This window comes from Capsicum annuum, chromosome 3 (genome assembly GCF_002878395.1).
Source record: "Capsicum annuum cultivar UCD-10X-F1 chromosome 3, UCD10Xv1.1, whole genome shotgun sequence".
Classification (NCBI taxonomy): Eukaryota; Viridiplantae; Streptophyta; class Magnoliopsida; order Solanales; family Solanaceae; genus Capsicum; species Capsicum annuum.
In genome coordinates, this window is record NC_061113.1 from 81,169,902 (window position 1) to 81,191,306 (window position 21,405).

General features: G+C 36.7%; 1 protein-coding gene across 2 annotated transcripts in view; it reads left to right on the plus strand.

Annotated features, from left to right (window-relative positions):
• The window catches only part of LOC107852877 (DNA gyrase subunit B, chloroplastic/mitochondrial), a 58,812-nt gene that overhangs the window by 5,110 nt on the left and 32,297 nt on the right, over positions 1–21,405 (plus strand). For both annotated transcript variants that reach the window (XR_007052948.1, XM_016697923.2), the window contains exons 3-6: positions 9,124–9,204; positions 9,322–9,435; positions 9,879–9,935; positions 20,930–21,031. Coding sequence is in view for 1 of the 2 variants with exons in the window: in XM_016697923.2 (XP_016553409.1) it covers positions 9,124–9,204; positions 9,322–9,435; positions 9,879–9,935; positions 20,930–21,031 (354 nt within the window). In the remaining variant the exon portion in view is untranslated. The remainder of the gene's footprint in view (positions 1–9,123; positions 9,205–9,321; positions 9,436–9,878; positions 9,936–20,929; positions 21,032–21,405) is intronic.

Sequence of the window (21,405 nt, forward strand, 5' to 3'; positions counted from 1 at the left end):
GAGAGTTTAACTTCGCCTTCGTACACTCTAAGACCGACCAATTCGACTTCATGATGCTGACTTTGCAACAATCGGCTTAGGGTGTGAGGGTTTAACTTCGCCTTCGTACAGACCAATTTAATTTCAAGATGGTCCCTTTACATAAAAAATCCATCAGAATGCCAGCTTAAGGTGTAAAGGGACAAATCTTGTCTACCTTAAGGCATGAAAATTTTTATATCCTTTTAAAGGATAAACACGTAAGAGGCCAGCTTAAGGTGAAAACGAACAAATCTTGTCCACCTTAAGGCATGTAAATTTTGAGATCCTTCTAGTTGTAGGCTTGGAGAACTTTGGCATTCCAAATCCCATTGAAGGAACTCTCTTTCTTTTCTACGGGTTGCCCCCATTGAGTCACAAATATTTAGAGTAAGTCCAAAATTTAATTAGAATAGTTTCATACTTGGTATCCATATGGTAGATACTGCAGGAACATATATATATTTTTTTGACACTCGTGCAACTGAACTCAGAATGAAATTCTAAGCGCCTACGTACCTCAGTAAAGAGGATCAAGTCACAATGTAGTTCTGGGTGAGTGTTTTTTTTTCTTTTTTTTTTTGTTTCCTAACTTTTGCCTAGGCCGCCTCTTTCGAGGTTTTCAACCTAGCGGACTTTCATTTTTTTTTTTTAGCCTTACACAGTTTATACTCTTGCGGGCTAGGAGTGGACATGCAGTTTATACTCATACCTTAAAGAGTGTACATGCAGTTTATACTCGTGCCTTAAGGAGTGTACATGCAGTTTATACTCGTGCCTTAAGGAGTGTACATGCAGTTTATACTCGTGCCTTAGGGAGTGTACATGCTGTTTGTACTTGTGCCTTATGGAGTGTACATGCAGTTTATACTCGTGCCTTAAGGAGTGTCATCTTCCTTCAAGGATAGTACTTCTTCAAGAACTTGGCGTTGATGGGGCTAACCCTCACGCCATCTGCATTGACAAGCTTGTAAGCACCGTTTGAATATGCCTCTTGTACGACATATGGTCCATCCCACTTTGGGGTAAGTTTGCCCCCAGACTTCCGAGAAGTTATAATGGGCCTTCTTACTGCAAGGACTTGATCTCCAACTTGGAAACACCTCAAGCGAACTTTTTTTTTTGAAAGAACGAGATAGTCGGGCTTGATAGCATTCAAGATTTTGTTGAGCCTCCAGCCTCTTCTCATCAAGAGCTTCTAACTCCGCAAGATGCAACTTAGCATTTTCTTCATCGATGAGCCCTTCTTGAATAGCCAGTCTCAAAGAAGGTATTTGACGCTCAAGTTGCAGGACTGCTTTAACTCCAAAAGCAAGCGAGTATGGAGTTGCTTGCGTTGGTGTACGGTAAGTTGTACTATACGCCCATAAAGCTTCTTCTATTCGCTCATGCCAGTCTCATTTAGATTTGGAGATGACTTTCTTCAACAAGTTGCATAAAGTCTTATTGAATGCTACCATTGGCGGCAGCATGGACATAGAAGACTTGCACTGCTTGAAGCCAAACAGATCATAAATCTTATTCATCAATTTATTATCGAACGGCTTGCCATTGTCAGTTATTATATATTGAGGGATTCCAAAGCGGTAGATGATATTCTTTCGGATGAAGTTTGCAACATTTTCTTTCTTTACTTCCTTAAGAGTAATAGCTTCGGTCCATTTTGAGAAGTAATCTGTTGCGGCCAAGATGTATAAGTGTCCACCAGAAGACTTTGGTAGTGGACCAACAACATGCATTCCCCAAGCATTGAATGACCAAGATGCTATATAGTAACTCTGGAGGTTGATGTAGGAAATTTGCATGGAATTGACAAGCTTTGCATCTTCTAGCATAGTCCAAGCAATCTTTCACCATCGTTGGCCAATAATATCCATGTGAAAATGGAGCTTCGGTTCAGATTGATGTGATCCACAAACTCCCGAGTGTGCTTCTTGCAAAGCTTGAATTGCTTTTTCCTCTCCTAAACACCGTAAGAGTACTCTTTCAAATGATCTTCGGTACAGTGTGTCTTTATAGTAAAGGAAGCGAGGTGCACGATGACGAATGTCAGTCCTTCTCATTGGATCCTCTGGAAGTATCCCATAACATAAGTAATCAATGATAGGTTGTCGCCAATCTTCTTTTGCAGCTTCAGATATGGCAACGAGGTATTCGACTTTACTTTCTTCATCCTCAGTTGATGACGATACTACCCATTCTTGGCGGATAGTAACTTGCATCTAATTTGGAAGAGTCAGGGTTGAGGCCAAAGCAGCTAGGGCATCAGCTTGCTTATTTTCTCTCCTTGGGACATGTTGGAGGGTTATTTCTCCAAGCCACCCCATCAACTTCTGTGCATAATCATGATATGGTCGTAGCTTAGGCTTTCTAACTTCATAGCTTCCCAAAAGTTGCTTGATCACTAATTGGGAGTCACCAAACACTTGTAATTGCAGTTGTTTCATGTCAACTGTCATCTCATGTCCAAGTATTAACGCTTGATATTTAGCAACATTATTAGAGCAACAGTTGTTAGGGTAAATGAGTATGGGATGACCTCTTCTTGCGGAGTGACGAACACTACCCCGGCACTAGCTCCATCTCGATGTGCGGCCCCATCAAAGTACATTTTCCACGGGGGTTTGGCTTCAATAACCATTGCATTTTTATCAGGAAGCCAATCATCAGGTATTAGGTGGTCTGCCAAGAAGTCAGCCAATGCTTGTCCCTTTACAGCCTTTTGGGGAGCGTACACAATCTCAAACTGTTGAAATTGAAGGTACCATCTTGCAAGTCGGTCACTAAGGACTGGTTTCGACATTACAAACTTAATGGGATTCGCCCTAGACACAAGAAGAACAACATGAGTTTGAAAGTAGTGTTTCATCTTTTGGATTGAGAAAGCCAATGCCAAACATAACTTTTCGATTGGAGAATACTTCAGCTCGTTTGTTGTCATCATTCTGCTCAGATAGTAAAGAGAGTTCTCTTTGCCTCCACTATTTTCTTGAGTGCTTCGACTGACCTTTCTTGTGCCGCAATGTAGAGTATCAACGGTTTTCCAGGTATGGGTGCCATAAGAACTGGTGGCTTCATTAAGTATGATTTGATACTCTCAAAGGCATTACTACAAGCTTGGTCCCATTCGAAGGGAGTGTCCTTCTTCATGAGATGACTAAATGGTTGACATTTTCCGGCCAGGTTTGAGATGAACCTCCTTAAATATGCTAGCCTTCCTTGAAGGCTTTTTTAACTCATGAATATTTCGAGGTTCAGACATCTTCTAAATCGCATCAACCTTGTCTTGATCAATTTCAATTCCTCGGTGTCGCACAATGAAGCCAAGAAACTTTTCAGAAGTAACTCCAAAGGCATACTTCAATGGATTCATCCTAAGTTGATATCTTCGAAGTAATTTGAATGCCATTCTTATGTCTTTTAAGTGGTCTTCTCTCTTTCTTGATTTCACCACTAGATCATCCACGTAGCATTCAACATTTTTATAGAGCAGGCCATCAAAGATGTTCTTCATAGCCCTTTGATAAGTGGCACCAACGTTCTTCAAACCAAAAGGCATCACTTTGTAGCAATAAATACCTTTGGGCGTACGAAATGCAGTGAGTTCTTCATCCTTTGGCGCCATACGGATTTGGCTGTAGCCGGATGAACCATCCATGAAGGACATTGCTTCATAACCAGTGGTGGCATCAATCATCAACTCTGGTATGGGGATTGGAAGTCATCTTTAGGGCAGGCGTTGTTGAGATCCCGAAAGTCGACACAAACTCAAATTTGGCCATTCTTCTTCCGCACTGGATCAATACTTGAAATCCACATAGGATATTTGACTTCGCGAATAAAGCCAGCTTCAATGAGTTTGTTAACTTTATTTTCGATTAATGGAACCAAATCTGGCCTAAATCGCCTTTGGGCGACCATTCCTGACCGCCAACTGATGTACCGTTACTTTTGGATCTAATCTAGGCATTTCCTTATAGCTTTAGGCGAAGACATCCATATATTCTTTGAGTATGTCCATGTAAGGGATTTCCTTCTCCACTTCTAGAAACGCACTCAGGTAAGTTGGTCTTGGGTCTTTATTGGTTCCAAGATTAACTTACTTCAAGGGATTTATTGTGGCCTTTACTCCCCCTTCAAGTTGCGATGGAGCATCTCCAGCCTCTTCGTCTTCTTGAGGATCATCGCCGTTGACGGATATATGATGACACCAAAAGGTATCTTCTATCTCTTCATCAACCTTCATTTGAGACGAGACATCTTTCTCATTCTGGATCGTAGCATGATATGAGGAGCCAACACTCTTCATCTTCTTTGCGTTGCTTGGTATAAACCACAGTATGCGCTTTTGCTTTTAGCACCTTATTGCATGAAACTACTAGTTCCGTCTGTCGCTTCATTCTAGAAGGAATCAAACTTTAGAAATCCTTCTGTATTTTAAATGAAGAGTACATCATTGTGCTTTGACGACCCCTCTTACGCTTGTTGCTTTTCTTCTTATTTAGAGGTCCCAACCTTTCAAACACAGAAGTTCTTGCAGTTGACCCTCTAAGTCGATCAAATATAGAGGGTCTTTTATTAGCAACAATGGATTCTTCTTCCACGGTGATGTAATTACTAACTACCCTTCTTATGGAGATGCAAATTGGAGGTGGCTGCGTGTATCCTAGGCCTTCACGTGCCTGCCTGGTTGTACTCTCCGACGGAAGTTTGCCCAACCTTGATGGCTCATTAGGATTGTATCCAGTTTTTACAAATAGCTTATATGCATTTGGGTCAAAGCCTTCTTTCGTACGCTTCGTAGGGAGTGTCATATCTTGTGGCAGATTTTGAGTCACAGACTCTTCAAGAAGTTTTGAGGATGGATTTTTGCATCAATCTTCCTGATAGGTAAAGTTAGCCCTTTTAGCATATTATCTTGGGAATCCGATGGGTGATCTTTCTCTTTCTTTACCTTCGGTACGTAGCGAAGAACGGGAGTTGTCTTAGTTTTCGTAGGAGCAACACTTTCTTTATTTAAAGTGGAGAGAGGCTTCTTGGTGGCGACTTTTTCGCCAGTCACCGCGACCTTCTTAGATGCAAGATCGTCACACTTGGTCTTGGTGACATCTTCAACTCTTTTCTCATCTACAACATGTTTCTTTAAGTAGAATTTTGCATCGGCAAAATATGACTCAGCTTCAGTGAATGGCGCTTATCATCAGCTACTATCTTTCTTTCCACTCCACCTTCTAGATACTTCAAGCATTGATAGTAGAAGGACGAGATAATTTTGTTCCCGTGCACCCAAGGCCTACCTAACAATATATTGTATGAAGTTTCGGCATCGATCACATACATCAATGCATTTGATTGAAAATTATCCATACGAATCCCCAGCTTGATAGATCCCATGGCCCTCTAGTCCCCTTGGTTGAAGCCTTGGATCATTATACGACTCTCGTCCAGTTCGCTAGTAGCGATGCCAAGTTCCTTCATCGTGTGGATAAGCAGGATGTTGACTCCAGATCCCTCATCTATCAAGATTCTATTGATCTTCTTTCCTGGAATTTGACCCACCATGTATAAGGGACGGTTATGTAGGGCTTCACCAAGCAGAAGATTGTTATTTGTGAATGATTTTTGTATCACATACATGTGCCTCTTCGCCAAGAGTTTCAACAAGCTTTTCGGAAGGTGAAGGAACCTCCATGAGTAGATTCTCACCCTTTGCCCCCTCTTTGGCGGTATTAAAACAAGACACCTCAAGATTGACTTGGGCGGTCTTTACACGAAACCAACTCGGTAAGAATTCCTCTAAAGTCATCGGACGCTGAGGTTTTTGGGGGTGAAGCTCCATCACCCTCGTCATCCTTGGGAATTCAACCAACTTCTGTTTCCTTGGTTTCTTTACCATTCTCTTTCTGGTTGGATGCTTGGACGACTCCTTTTGCAGACTTATCCTTCTGCGTCTGCTCCTGGTCACCAGAGTCTAACCTTCATCATCGCCTTCGTCAACTGAAGACCTGTCAGGCCCTAATATTTTCTCATTATGCTCTTTAACACATATTCGGACTGAATCGAGCGAGCCAAATGTGATGGAGATTTGATGAGAACTGGCCGTCTCATCATTGAAGATTTTTTTTTCTTTTGCCAGTTGCATAACTTTATCTTTAAAGACAAAGCACTTTTTCGGAGGATGACTTATGAGCCTATGATATTTGCAATAATTAGGGTCATTGGTCCTTCCAGCTTCGTTGGGATGCTTCATCTCTGGGAGTTCAATGAGCTTATGCTCGAGGAGTTCATCGAAAATCTCAGCAACATCAGAATCAAGGAAGGGATATTCCTTTTCTTGCATCTCCTTTAAAGTTTTCTTATTCGAATGTGCTCCAGAAGTCGTCTTCACACTTTGCTTCTTGGTTACCTTTGTGGTGACCTTCACAGGAGACACATCAATATTTATAGACTCCTTGTTTTCATTTTTGGGGACAAACTTGCCCTATTTTTTGGGTTCTGCTTATCCTCTCCCCTTCGAGGGTCATGAATAGGCACTGCCTCGTTTCTAGCAGAAGACATGCTCAACTCCATATCGTGAGCACGGGTAGCTAGCTCTTCAAAGGATTTAGGCTTAATGCCCTGCAAGATGTAGAGAAGCTCCCAGTGCATTCCTTGGACGCACATCTCTATTGCAGAAACTTTGCTGAGCCTATCTTTGCAGTTTAGGCTAGCATTTCTCCATCGATTGATGAAGTCAATGACTGATTCATCCTTTCTTTGTCGAGTATTTGTGAGCTCTACCATGCTCACTGTATGCCTTGTACTATAAAAACGATTTAGGAACTCGTGCTCCAATTGCTCCCAACTATCGATGGAATTAGGCTCAAGGTCCGTATACCAGTCAAAGGCGTTTCCCTTTAGGGAACGACAAACTGTTTGAAAAGATAGTCACCGTAAGTTCCAGCATTGTTACATGTCTCAACAAAATATGCGACATGCTGTTTTGGGTTTCCTTTGCCCTCAAATTGTTGAAATTTGGGGGTTGATAGCCGGCAGACATTTTGAGGTTATATATCCTTGCAGTGTAGGGCTTGACATATATCCTTAATCGTCCAATCGGGATCATTCCCTCAGAAGAAACTTGCACCTCTTTAGTCGGTGGTGTTTGTTTTACAGGATTTTCTGTCTCATGAACCTCTGGAGATTTTTCAGGTGCATGACTAGACTCTCCGTCTATCAAACCTTCCACCCTATCCACTATCTTATCAATTCGAGCATCTTGATTCTGAACATATTTGGTCAGGCTCTCAATTGCCTTTGTCAGATTCATAAGTTGCTCCTCCATAGACGAGGCATCAGTCACCATCGCTTGCATAATCACTGGAGATGTTGGAGAGTAACACGGATTATCGCATAAGTTGATCTTTGAAGTGCTCAACTTATGCGGTGTGGTCGGAGATGATGAGTTGCTTGAACGATCATCACTCTTTGCGCCAGAGTATTTAGAACCGGAATGCTCAAGTAGAGCAAGAGTCTTCTTAAGCGATTCTGCCACACTGCTTCCTCCTTCCGAAGCACTTGCATTGGACTTCGTTCCTTTTGGGGTTGAAGATCCAAAAACTGGAGTTGGCGTGGACGACACTGGAAGTGTTTGTTGTCCTAGCAAGCCTGCCTTGCTCCTCGTGACAGCTCCTAAGCTTCTAAAGTAACACCAAGGATGTTTTCTACTTCAGCAGAGAACTTTGAATCAGCAGCCTTTGGAGCAGTTGATTGAGAGTTGACCTTCTTGGAAGTCATTTCAGTGTTGTTGAACTTTGCAGTTGGAAAAGTTGAGATGAGAGGTAGAGACTGTCCTACTGGGCGTGCCAGAATTTGTTGGACAATAAAATTTTCGAGACCGAAAAATAAATAATTGAGATAAGAAAAATATTGCAACAATCAATTTATTGATTTCAATACGAGTGTTACAATCTCTATCAGTCCTCTGATTCGCCTTTTCAAATATAAATTCAAGGGCTTAAAGCTTAATCTTGAATTTGAACTTGGTTTGCGGACTTGAGGGACTTGATCTTGACTTATGCTTGAATTCAAGGGTTTTTGAGCTTGTTCTTGAATATTGCGGTCTTGATCTTAAATCTTGATGAACTTGATTTGAATGCTAGAACTTTTTAGAAAAATTGCGGCGTTTGATCCACGAGCTTTCTCTTGCTACTTGTTAGAGGTCTGGGGGGTCCTTTTCTGAATTATGAGACCCCTATTTATAGTTGTGGAAAAGAAAGAGTCATGATGAAGATGGACTTCCTTTGACCAATCAAATTCAAGTGACGTGGCGCCTTTTTATGGGCTTTTATTTCATGGACTTGTTGCATCATTTTGACATGTGGCATGGTCCTATTGACTTGGCATGCTACATCATTTGACACGTGGCGCTTATTTGGACCTCTAGAATATTGCTTATTAAAGTGGGCTCATCATTTGTAGCCCAAATCAATGGGCTAGCCCAATAAAGATTGGACTTTATTTGAATCCATACATATTTGGACTTAAATAATTAATCCAATTATATTAATCCGCAATATTTATTTGGGACTAATATATTTTGAATTTAATATAATCCGAATTTTGTACGGATTTTAATTTAATAAAATTTAGTTCCCCACAGTAGTTTAAGGTGATTAGGAAAATGGTTGAATAAAAATAAATTTCTTTTACAGGTGATGCAACACACCGATGTCAAATATTTTATTTTGAGTGCAAGTATATATTCATAAGTACATGCAGTGAATACGTAGTGTTTAGTCGCTCATTGACTGAAGAGTGAATAAGCATACTGTATTGTGCATTACCTATTATGAAACTCTGCAAGGCACGGTTATCTTTTGAGATACAGTTTACCTGGATAAGAATGTAAGAGACAGTAAGCTTCATACTTAACTTTCATTATCATCTTGCTGCTTAATGCAAAGCAGATGTATATAGTTATGCAGGAAGATCTTCTTTTTGTTTGTTTTTCAGTAGTAATTTTCTTCTTAAATTGTTTCTATTTACTACTGAAGAAATAATGACGTGAATAATATGTTGATCATTTACCAATGATAATATGTATGCAAATTGCTGCTTCATTAGGTATTGGAAGGTTTGGATCCAGTGAGAAAAAGACCAGGAATGTACATAGGAAGCACAGGACCTCGTGGTCTCCACCATTTGGTATCTCTGGCCTTTTCTGAGTCCTTTCTTTTGGTGTATTTGTTGGTGCTAATTATGCTTCTGTTTAGTTTTGACTGAATTTTTATCGCCTCACTTATTAATCATATTTCCTTCCAGGTTTATGAAATCTTGGATAATGCCGTTGATGAGGCACAGGCAGGATTTGCAACAAAGATAAATGTGGTCCTCCATGCTGATAACTCCATTAGCATCACTGACAACGGCCGTGGGGTATGAGCTGTCTTCTTCTCTTGTACAAAAGTGGAACTAATATCATGGGAGAGTGTGCATGTTTATGTAAATATTGCAAGTGGTTTGCCTATCATCTCCTAAAGGATTGACTCAATCTTCTCTTGAATCTTGTGTTTTATTAGCACATAAGATGATTTTTGTGATTATAACCTGTTCTCCCTTGCATATTTCCATGGCGACGTTTGTGATTATAACCTGTTCTCCCTTGCATATTTTCATGGTCCGTCCTCACTTTCAAGGAGAGGTTCTGGACTGCTGCATTTGATAGAAATGGTTTCAGGAAGTGTGCTAATTAAGAAATTTATTTGCTTGTCTATAGTTGTCAAAGACCCGTAAAATTTCTATGCTGATCAAATCCTTATGCTTGTTGAATTAGAAAATGATTTTCTCATTAATTTTACATTTTGTTGGGATTTTCTCAGATTCCGACGGAGTTGCATCCAGCGACAAAGAAATCTTCTCTGGAAACAGTCTTGACGGTATGTTTATACGGGATAGCCATTCTTAGATGCATTTCTTTAACTTTATGACATCAAGTTCTGCCCCTTCGAAAGCCCCCATATTCCTATCTTTCCAAATGACCCACATGACTACCAAGGGGCAACACTCCATGCACCAAGTCCCTCACTGATCCTCATATTAATTACATCCATAATAAGCTTGGTACATATGCCTTGTATGCACCAGCTTGAGAGAGAGGGTTAGAATATGTTTAGGAATTGGAATAACATAATCCTACTTGAAAAAGAATTATAATGTAATGCCCTATTTGGAAAAGGATTAGAAGATAGTGTCTATAAATAGGGTCTCAATATAATCATGTAGAAACAACAATTTAATAATATTTCCTTTCTTATATTTTACACAGAGATGTTTTATACTTTCGGAAATCCTTAAAGCTGACCATAAAATCATAAGTAGGAGTTATGAAAGCAAGTTTTTGAACTCCTAAAGATGGTTCCCTGATATTTCAAGACTGAAGGTATAGTTGCTTCAAGATTTGAACACTGAAGGTATAGTTTTTCCAAGGGTATTGATCTAGTGCATGATGTGTGGGTTTAGACATACATCATAGGTCCTAACCCTGCTCCGGACAAAAGCCTGACATTTAAATGGAGAAAGGTAAAGGTCCAATATTCATTGTGTTTCAAATTGTGCGCCACTATTTCCTTGGGAATTTCTCGGTTATTATTATTTTTTTTAAAAAGATTCAGCTGTCAGTAATCTCTCATTGAACTTTTATAGAAGAGTTAGTGGAGCTTAGTAGTACTTCCCTACATCTTGCTTCCCCAGTTAGTCTTTCCTGCCCATACTTATGGTGATTATGAACTAAATATCAACTAGTGCAGCATAATCTTCTATTTGTCATCATTGGTTAAACATAACATGACCAAAGAAACTTGGAACAGTGGTATAAGGACCAAAAGTTTATGTTCTTTACAAGAAACGTCATTAGCCGTTACATTATTGCTTGGAGTAAGGTGCAAGGTTCCACTTCCACTTTGTGCACAATCACTTGTTTTGCTTTATTTTTTCAACATGTAATCCAGAAAAAGTACTAATAGAGCAAAGCTACCGCTCAAACTTAATTAAACTTTAACAGCCTACACGAAGAACACACTCACTCTTGCTTATTATTCTTTACTTGTATTTGGACACACACTTTGCACGTGAGCCCTCTATCCTTTATCCTGAGCACACAAGATTCTTTTCTTAAATCACACAAATATAATTGTTGGCCGATAGCGGATTTCAAAGAAAATACTTATCATATCAAGATTTGATTCTCTAAGATCTTAGGATAATTGTTGTAATCTGGAATATCCTATCTATGATTCTTTTTCTCTATGTAGAATCTATGATTCTATACAATCCTAGATTTCATGGGATTTAGTGGGTGTTTGGCTTAGCTTTTAAGTTGGTCAAAATAGCTTATAAGCTATTTTTTGCTTAAAAAAGTGTGGCAAATTTTATAAGTGCTTAAAAAAAGTTAATTTTAGCTTTTTTTTAAGCCAAAAATAAGAGGCTAGCATTCTAGTTTTTTTTTTGGAAGATTATAAGCTATTAGAGTTGACCAAGTAAATTACATTTGTGTCCCTTATAATTATTCTTTATTCCAAATTTACCCTGGTAGTCCTAATTCTTCACTACTTCACAACTAACTTGTATACACCTATTTTTGTTCTATATTTTACCATACATAAAAGAATACATAGGTCAACATATAATTTATGTAAGTATTATCTATACGGATTACGGAAAGGAAAAACATGAATCAAAATATTATATTATTAGACTTAAGCAGACAATTGAAAGGTGCTATTTTTTCTTTTTGATCCTATACATGTAATCTTGTATTCAATAATATATATTCTCAAATCTTTTTTAAAAAAACAAAAAAATTGGAGGTATTTATGTCAGCTGGTCCATATACCCACAAATTTGAAAATAATATTAGTAATCACTATAAAATTAATATTAGTTTTGTATTATCAATATCATAAAATTCATTACCAAGATTGTATACATGAATCCCCCCTATATATATACACAAAGAAACAATGATGTGTTAAATTTATTGGTCAAAATTAAACGTAACTATCTTTTTCAAACACAAACATTCAACACTTAAACTTAAAAAAAAATGATTTTTTAGCGCACAAATTAATAGTCATTCATGAAAATATTTATATATATATATATATATAAAATATATATTAATTTTAATTTGAATCATTTTAGCAATAAAAATTAATAATAATCAACTCTATATATTATTAACAGCTATAAGGGTATTTCAGACATTTTGACCAAAAAAAAAGTGCTTAAAAGCATTATTTACCAAACACATCAATAACTTTTTTTCAGTTCCAGCACTTTTATACAAACACTTAACTGCTTATTTTTAAAATAAATTCAACACTTTCAAAAACACTTTTAAAGGATTTTTTTTCAGCCACTTTTTTTCAGCCTATCCAAACGGGCTCCTAGATGATTCTACTAACAATCTCCTATGCATATAAAGCCATGTATATGACATAGAAATCTATGAATTAAATTATTCAATTATCTTATTCCACATGATATCAGAGCTTTAGGCTTATTCCTGGCCAATTTTATTTTATTCATCCCGTCTTTAAAAGTCCTTATCTGCCCAAAGGTTGAAACCATTCAAAACCATGTTCGATAAGGGTACTGATGCAAATATTCTAGCCACTGGAAATATTTCTGCAATCGTAGAGAATAACTCTACAGTTTCAACTGGAGATCTGCAAAACATTTTTGAATGAAAAAATTACCTAAAATGGGATCAACTAGTTTGTACCTTTTAAATGGGTAAAGGGAAGTTACGATATCTTCTTGGTTCGGGACCATCTAAAGAAGACCGCACCTTTGATGCATGGGATGAACATGATGCAATGGTGATGTCTTGGTTATGGAACTCCATGCTTCCGGAGATCATTGATAGCGTTATATTTCTAAGCACCGCTAAGGAAATTTGGGATACAATGGAGACGTACTCCAAAGTACATGGTGCTATCAGGATCTTTGAAATAAAAACAAAACTTTCTGCAGCAAAACAGGGAGTTCGACTTGTCACCGAATATTCCAATTTTTTACAGGGGTTGTGGCAAGAAATGGATCATTATCAATGCATTCAAATGGGTTGTAAAGATGATGCTGTTTTGTGAAAAGATTTATTGAAAAAGAAAGGATTTATGATTTTCTTGCAGTACTAAATGCAGAATTTGATGTCGTGTGAGTGCAAATCTTTGGAATGGAGATTTGCCATCATTAAATGAAACAATGGCCATTATACGGATAAAAGGACGGAGGAGTGTTATGCTTGAAACTCAAATTAATAAAGGATCAGTTCTTGTAGCAAAAGGGACAAGTTCAAGAGAATTTGGAGTTTCACAACAGGAGAGCATCGTCAAGACCGTTGGTTCATTCAAATCGCCAATCAACAGGGACAATCTTTATTGCACCTACTACAAAAAATCTCGGCACACTCGAGATAGGTGTTGGAAACTCAATGGTAAACCCCCAAACAGAAACACTAGTGATGGAAAGCAGGCACATATAGCCAGTAGCCCTGAGACTTATGAAATAAATTGACAGTCAGCTTTAGATGTTAGTTATCACTGAACTTCACATGTATTTCTTCCTTCTTTGTTACTAATGTCTCAGACAAACTTTCTCTAAAGTTGGTGTTTGATTCTGGGGCAACTGATCACATGAACCGTTCATCTCATCTCTTTATATCATATTCCCCTTGCCCTAGCTATGAAAAAATTGCTATTGCCGATGCTTCAATTATTACTGTAGCTGAAAAAGGAGACATACCATTTGGAAATTCCTTGATGCTTAAAAATGTCCTTCATGTCTCAAAGTTATATGTAAATCTCATTTCTGTCCAAAAAGCCACCAAAGATTCCAAATGCCAAGTAACTTTATTTCCTTCATATTGTTTATTTTAGGAACAGAACACAAAGGAGATGATTGGGCGTGCTAGTGAGAAAGGGGGTCTTTATTGTCTGGATTTCCACAATGGTGAAGATACAACTAAGAATTCCTTATCTAGTTCATTCTTGTCTGAATCATTTATGTCCAATAAAGAGAAAGTATGGCTTTATCATCGTTGGTTAGGTCATTCGTCCTGCTATTTAATCAAAATGAAGTTTCCATCTTTGTTTAAAGATTTGATTGTTGAGTCTTTTCATTGTGATTGTGAAATTACAAAACACAAACGTATTTCCTTTTTAATTAGTAATAAAAGATGTAAGACTCCTTTTTCTCTTATTTATAGTGATATTTGGGACCTTTTCCCATTCCTAATATTTCTGGTGCTAGATGGTTTGTGTCATTCATTGATGATTGTACAAGAGTAATGTGGATCTATTTGTTAAAGCAAAAATCATATGTCAATCAAATTCGTCCTACCTTTTTTAATCTGATCAAAACCCAATTTCATGTGCCAATTAAAAGATTCCGATCCGATAATACCAAGGACTACTTCAATTAAAACCTCTCTTTTTTCTTTCAAAAAGAGGGAATTATTCATGAATCGTCATGTGTCAGTACTCCTCAACAAAATGGAATAGCAGAGAGAAGAAACAGTTTGTTACTTGACATTACTAGATCACCATTGTTTCAAAAAAGGGTTCCAAAACAATATTGGGGGGAAGCTGTCCTAACTGTTGCTCATCTTAGTAATAAAATACCATCAAGAATTTTGAATTTTAAGTCTCCTTGATACTCTTAGGAATTTCTTCCCGAATTTTGAAATTTCTAATAAATTGGTTCCTAGAATCTTCGGCATGTTGCCTATGTTCATATTCATTTGCATAATAGAGGCAAATTAGATCCACGTGCTCTTAAGTGTGGTTTCATAGGATATTCTCCTACTAAAAAAGGCTACAAGTGTTATCAACCATCATTAAAGAAATTCTTTGTTTCAGCTGATATCACATTTGATGAGAGTGAATCATTTTTTTAACCATTCTTACAATCATGGGGACTCATTGAAGGGAGAGAGACGTCTAGACTTATCACTATTTGATTTGTCTATTTCTAGTCGTGCCAAATCCTTGTCTGGGTCACCATTTCTTTGGTCACGTGAGTTTTTAAATCTGAATGAACCCACGGAGTCTCCCAATGTGGATATAGATAATGGAATTCTAGAAAATAATGTGCCATTTCAGGTTTATTCCAGAAGAAAGAGGCTAACTCATCAAACTACTCAAAGGCAATCATCTCGTCGGGTTACTGCTCTTACTACCCACCCTGAACATGTTGAACTATCAGAAATACCAAACCAAATTGGTCATGAAGAAGAACCTAACCAACCTAATGACTTTACCTTCCTATTGCACTCAGAAAAGGAACTAGAACTTGCACACAATACCCTATAAGCCTTTATATGACATATCAAAACCTATCCCTAAGTCATAAAGCTTTTCTCCGTATTCCTATCCCCAGAAATTTGTCTGAAGCACTAAGAAACAAAGAGTGGGAGAAAACTATGAAGGTAGGAATGGAAGCGTTGGAGGAAAACAAAACTTAGTAAATTGTATACCAAAAGGGAACAAGTCGGTGGGGTGCAGATAGGTGTTTACTGTGAAATATAAGTCAGATAGGTCCATAGAAAGATTTAAAGCACGATTGGTAGCAAAGGGTTATACACAAACCTATGGAGTTGATTATTTGGAGTCTTTTCTTTTGCCTCAGTGACAAAAATGAATACAACAACAACAACAAACCCAGTGTATTCCCACGTAGTGGGGACAAAAATGAATACTGTAAGAATCTTATTATCATTGGCTGCGATTTTTAATTGGAGCCTATAACAATTTGATGTGAAAAATGCATTTTTACGTGGAGACTTAGATTAGGAAATCTATATAGAGGTACCTCCTGGATTTGCAAGCAAGAAAGGAATGGTGTCTAGACTGAAGAAGACACTCTATGGATTAAAGCAATCACCTCGTGCATGGTTTGGAAGATTTACAAAGGTTATGATCAAGCTAGGGCATCAACAAAGTCAAGGAGACCACACCTTGTTCATATCATAAGACACTCAGAAACAAGAAAGGTGACAACATTATTAGTTTATGTGGATGACATCATAGTAATAAGTGATGATCTAGAGGATGTACAAAATCTAAAGAAGTGTTTACTTAGGGAATTTGACATCAAAGAACTTGGGAAATTAAAGTATATTCTAGGAATCTAAGTGGCACACTCGAAACAAGGAATATTTATTTCCCAACAAAGTATGTGTTTTAATAAAAGGACCGCCAAACAATGTGTTTTAAGATCTAATAAGCATGCTAGGAATGAAAGATATCTATTCACCCACTAGAGGGCTTTTTTGACTGATTGAGGATTTCAAGGAAGATACTCATATTATCAAGATTTGATCCTCTAAGATCTTAGGATAATTGTTGTAATCTAGAATATCCAAACTATGATTCTTTCTCTTTATGTAGAATATTTGATTCTGTACAATCCCAGATTTCATGGGATCTACATGATTCTACTCAACAATCTCTTTTGTATATAAAGCCATCTACATGACATAGAAATATCTGTATGAAATTATTAATTATCTTATTCCACAATAATTAAACAATATGTTTGAGTAATAAAAGGATTAAAGGAAAAAGTTTATGCTCCTAAAATTGCTGAATATTGATCTAATTTAGCTAGTTAAATGAAGGAAGAAATCTTTCTCCATAGAAATCCTTGGACGCTTTATTGTGAGTTTGGGCTTTACCTCCAATGACTGAGTGATTGCTCTTTTGGGATTGGTTAGTATAATATACTTTTTTTAGAAATTATATGCTAAGATTATAGTAATAATCTTTTCATCTCCTCTAAACTTAGATCATTTGAACTTGACATGCAATTATCAAGTGTTCCTATACATCTTTTCCGAATTTCCTTATTCTTTCATATTGAGCTGTCAAAATTCATTGGAAGGGATAATGAATAATCAGTTGCTAAATATCCTGAATACTATTTGCTAAATATCCTGAATATAATATTGGAAGTTTTTAGAGGAGAAAAACTTTGATACTTCCCAAAGGTGCTTTTTGCATTGTTGGTAATTAAGAAAAATAAAATTAATGGAGTAGTGTTTTGGTGAAGAATAAAGTTTTAATTGTTGACAATAGTGACCGGTGTTGTCAAAAGCAAAAAGCGCAAAAAGCTCTAAGGCATGTTGGGGCTTTCTGCACAAAACACAAATAAATCGTGGGCTTGAATGAAAAAAAGCGCAAAGAGAAGAAAAAATACAAATGTATATGTTTAAGACAAGACTTATAATTATAAGCATGAATGACGAATATATGAATAAGAAATTAAAAAATATTGAAATAAAGTGATGTATCAATTGTTTAGCGTAGCCTTTTCAGGAAAGACCCATTGACAAGGAAAAGTGTGTCTTAGAGGGTGTTTGGGTTGTCTTCTTCCAAGTACTCTTGGCTTTTAAGCACTTTTTGAGTGTTTGGGAAAGACAAAAGTGCTTTTAAGCACTTATTTTTAGGCTAGAAGGTACAAACATAAGCTAAAAAGTCAAAAGTTGGGTATTCCCAACTCATGGCTTTTAGCATTTAGCTTTTCGTATACAAGCTACTTTTAAAAAGCCAATTAAAAATCCTATTAGAACCTTGATAATGAGACTGTAACACATTGGGCAAGGTAAAGCTCTCAACATGTTTTGAGCCTCGCTTCAAGGCTTAAGCGCGCCTTTGACAACAATGTTAGTACCTTGCAATGCCAATTGCGTAAATAGATGATACCTTCTGTCATATAATTTTTTTTTCATGTAATAAGTTACTACAATTGATTGGAGTTCAGTTACCTTTTTTTTTTTGTTTAATTTATTGAAGAATAAAATTTTTGAAGTGGTTTAATAGTTTTCCTTAAATTTTTGAAGTATGTGATGTAGACTTTCCTTTTTTAATTAAAAAATAAAAAACTAAGACAATAGAAATTCGTATAACTACAATAAAACGTATTTGCTGTTTGAATTGAAAATAGCTCCACAAATATTTCACACGTCATGCGCAAATGCTATAGTGAAAAAATTATTTCATATTCTATGGATATTCCAAACAAAAGTTGATTTTTTAGTGCTATCTAAGAGTGTCAAACGAGGGTGGCGGTTTTGCTGATAGGTATGTGAGTACGATGTAGATTACATTGTTCAGTTTTGAACCTTGTCTCTCAAGCTCTCAATTATCTAAAATTTAAAAATATCATAGAAAAACACTACCCATTTATTGTCTTTTATTAAAACTAGGAATGGACAAATGTTGAGCGAATATATGAGAGAAGAGAGTACCAATAGTGGAAATTTAGAGGCTAACATAATTTATAGTATAAATTTAATTATCCTAGAAATGTTACTACCGAATGCCTATATGTAGTTACTAGTCACTTTGTTGTTCTAAAAAATTTTGGCAGATTTTCCTTTGTAAACAAGATTATCCCAATGTCAGTTGTCAGAAATATCTACAAGCCTCACGGGGCTTCACAACACGGTAATACATATGGCAAGAAACAAATAAACATATAAGGCCCATCTTTTGGCCGCACAAACACATACATATGTACAACCTCACAGGGCGTCATTCTTAATTGACATATGAATATGTAAACGTGCCTTGCTAAGTGGAATACAAGGCCCTGTAGCCTAAACGTAGACATGGGCATGTGAACCCGATAGATACAGCCTGATGTATGAGACATAGGACACGTGTTCAAATTATGAAGGGACGAATGAAATCTTGGAGTTTGAATTGTAAGCATGGATCAGAAAGCTCGAACATAAGCGTAATGTAAGTATGTAGAGGATTAGTAACATACCGGATAAAACGCCGGATGATTATAGGAATTACTTCTAGGTATCAGATGAATATAAGGTTTACAAAATTACTTGAAGCATCTATTGTCTTGTTCTGAAACCTAGCTTATACATAATCCTTGGCTTCATTCATTACTCTGACTTACCTATCAATAAGCACAAATGATATAAGATCTCTAATTTGAAATGTCAATATGATCTGAGCATTTAGAATCCGAGTAGGATAACACATTTTGAAGATACATATGACATAAGTAGGCATTCGTGGTACCTAATTAAAATATAGGTCCCGAAAACACGTGGGAGTAGAATCAATCTATATTAGAATTGATACTTATACAATGGGTCCGAAGACAAAATAGAGAAATGCAATAATTATAGCATAGATTACAATATTATAGAATCAATCTACTTCTATAATTATTCTAGGAGACCGCTAAGCAATCAATCAACAAGAAGTTATCAATCTATATGAGAGTTGATACTTATACAATGAGTTCGAAGACTAAATAAGGAAAAGCAATAATTATAGCATAGATTACAATATTCTAGAATCAATCTACTTCTATAAATAATCTAGGAGACCTCTAAGCAATCAATCAACAAAAAGTTATCCTTTGTTTAATCTCATAAACCATGCTTTATTCCCTTCTTCAATCTTTAATTCAGTTAGTTGTTTAGATCTTTATCATTCAATCCCTATGAATCGACTAAGCTTTTAAATTTACTCAATTATAAAAACAAAAATCTCAAAATTAGGATGATGAAGATTACAAAGAAGAATGATACTTAAGGGTGGGTGTGGTCTAGTGTCAATAAAGTGGTTGAGAACCATGAGGTATGAGGTTCAAATCCCAGCAGAGACGCACTATGGTGATTTCTTGCCATATGTCGTAGCCTTGGTGGGAGGTGGAAGGTATCCCGTAGAATTAGTTGAGGTATGCGCAAGTTGGCCCGGACACTACAGTTATCAAAAAAAAATTACAAAGAAGAATGACTAAGAGAACATAAACAATGTCACGAGTTCAATCTCTATGACCATACTTCAAAGTTACACACATTTCTCACTACCAAATTTAAGCTCACCACAATTAGTGCTTCTAAAGGAAGACACAAAGAAGAAGTCTATACCCAAGAAAACGGCTACTATGAGATGCCAATCCAAGTAAAAATGTTGCAGTTTCATCTTTAAAATTTAGCTTGGATACATGTATTGAAAAACTCTATGATCATTCACTAGCTCCATTTATATTCCTGATCCCTAAATCACCATACCAAAAGACGTCTCTTCAAAATCAAAATGTTTTCAAATTGTGAAGACATGTATTTATAAGCTAAAAATCACAATCATCTAGGAGTATAACAAAGCTGTAGCAAGAGAGAAGTTAACTCGGAAACTTATTCAAAATTACTCTAATTGCACAACTACTAATGCAATTTAAATAAATCTCTTCATCACTCACGTTCAGATCACATAGTTGTATTTTTTGATCAGGAAAACAATTTCATTTCATAATCAAAAGGCCAAAAAGTATAGAACCTACAAAAAGATATGGACCCCCCCCACCCCACCCCCCACACACACCACACACATGCACAAAAAAAGAAAAAATCCTCTATACATCGCGGCACATAATTGTATTTTGGGTGAGTATACATTATTTCTGTAATGTTCTTAGTTCTTACATTTTTGTAGACTAATGTTGAATGGCTAATTCCGTTTCTAGAAGGGTATAAAAGTCCTTCAACTTTATAAGGTCAGTTTTTCCTTTCAATATTTTTGCATGGATGATCATGCTTATATAATTGTAATAGATATAGCAGAAAGTCGGATCTGCAGACACGATATCCAATGTGTTACGTATATTGAAAGGTTTGTTGTTTCTAAGCTCCTAGTTATATACTATACAAACCAGTGAGATTGTAGCTTCCAGCCCTTAAAATTTATCATATTCTTCTGAATTGAGTCAGGCTATTTACTAATGTTGGTTGCACTATAGCAGATAGTATTGAAATCATGGAAATCAATGTTTTTTGAATTTCAGTGTATACGAAATCAACCAAGAGTATGTCTTGGTGACGTGGTAGAAAAATGTGCAGGTTTTGCATGCAGGTGGAAAATTTGGAGGCGCAAGTAGTGGCTATAGTGTGTCTGGTGGATTACATGGTGTGGGCCTGTCAGTTGTTAATGCATTGTCAGAGGTATCAGTCTCATACTTGTAAATATCGGCTAGCATTTTCCTATACACTTATAAAGACCACAGAATTTGTTACTTTGAAAAAGTTGTGCTATTGCCCCCTTTTTTTGGCCAGTTGTAGCTAGTTATTCAGCTCTTAACATGGGTTGTTTACTTTAGCTTTGTGTTCTCCTTTTGACTGTCTAGCAGTACTTTAGTCAAATTTGTCACAGTCATTGCTTTACCTGATAAATAGTCTTCGGTGGTTGAATGACCTAAGGTATTATTAACTTCCAGCATGTTTACTAAATTGTTAAACATTTGCATATTCTATTTCCTGTGAGTAATTTACAGTTCAGGATCTTTCAAAATGTTGAATTGTAACCTAGACTAGTTCTG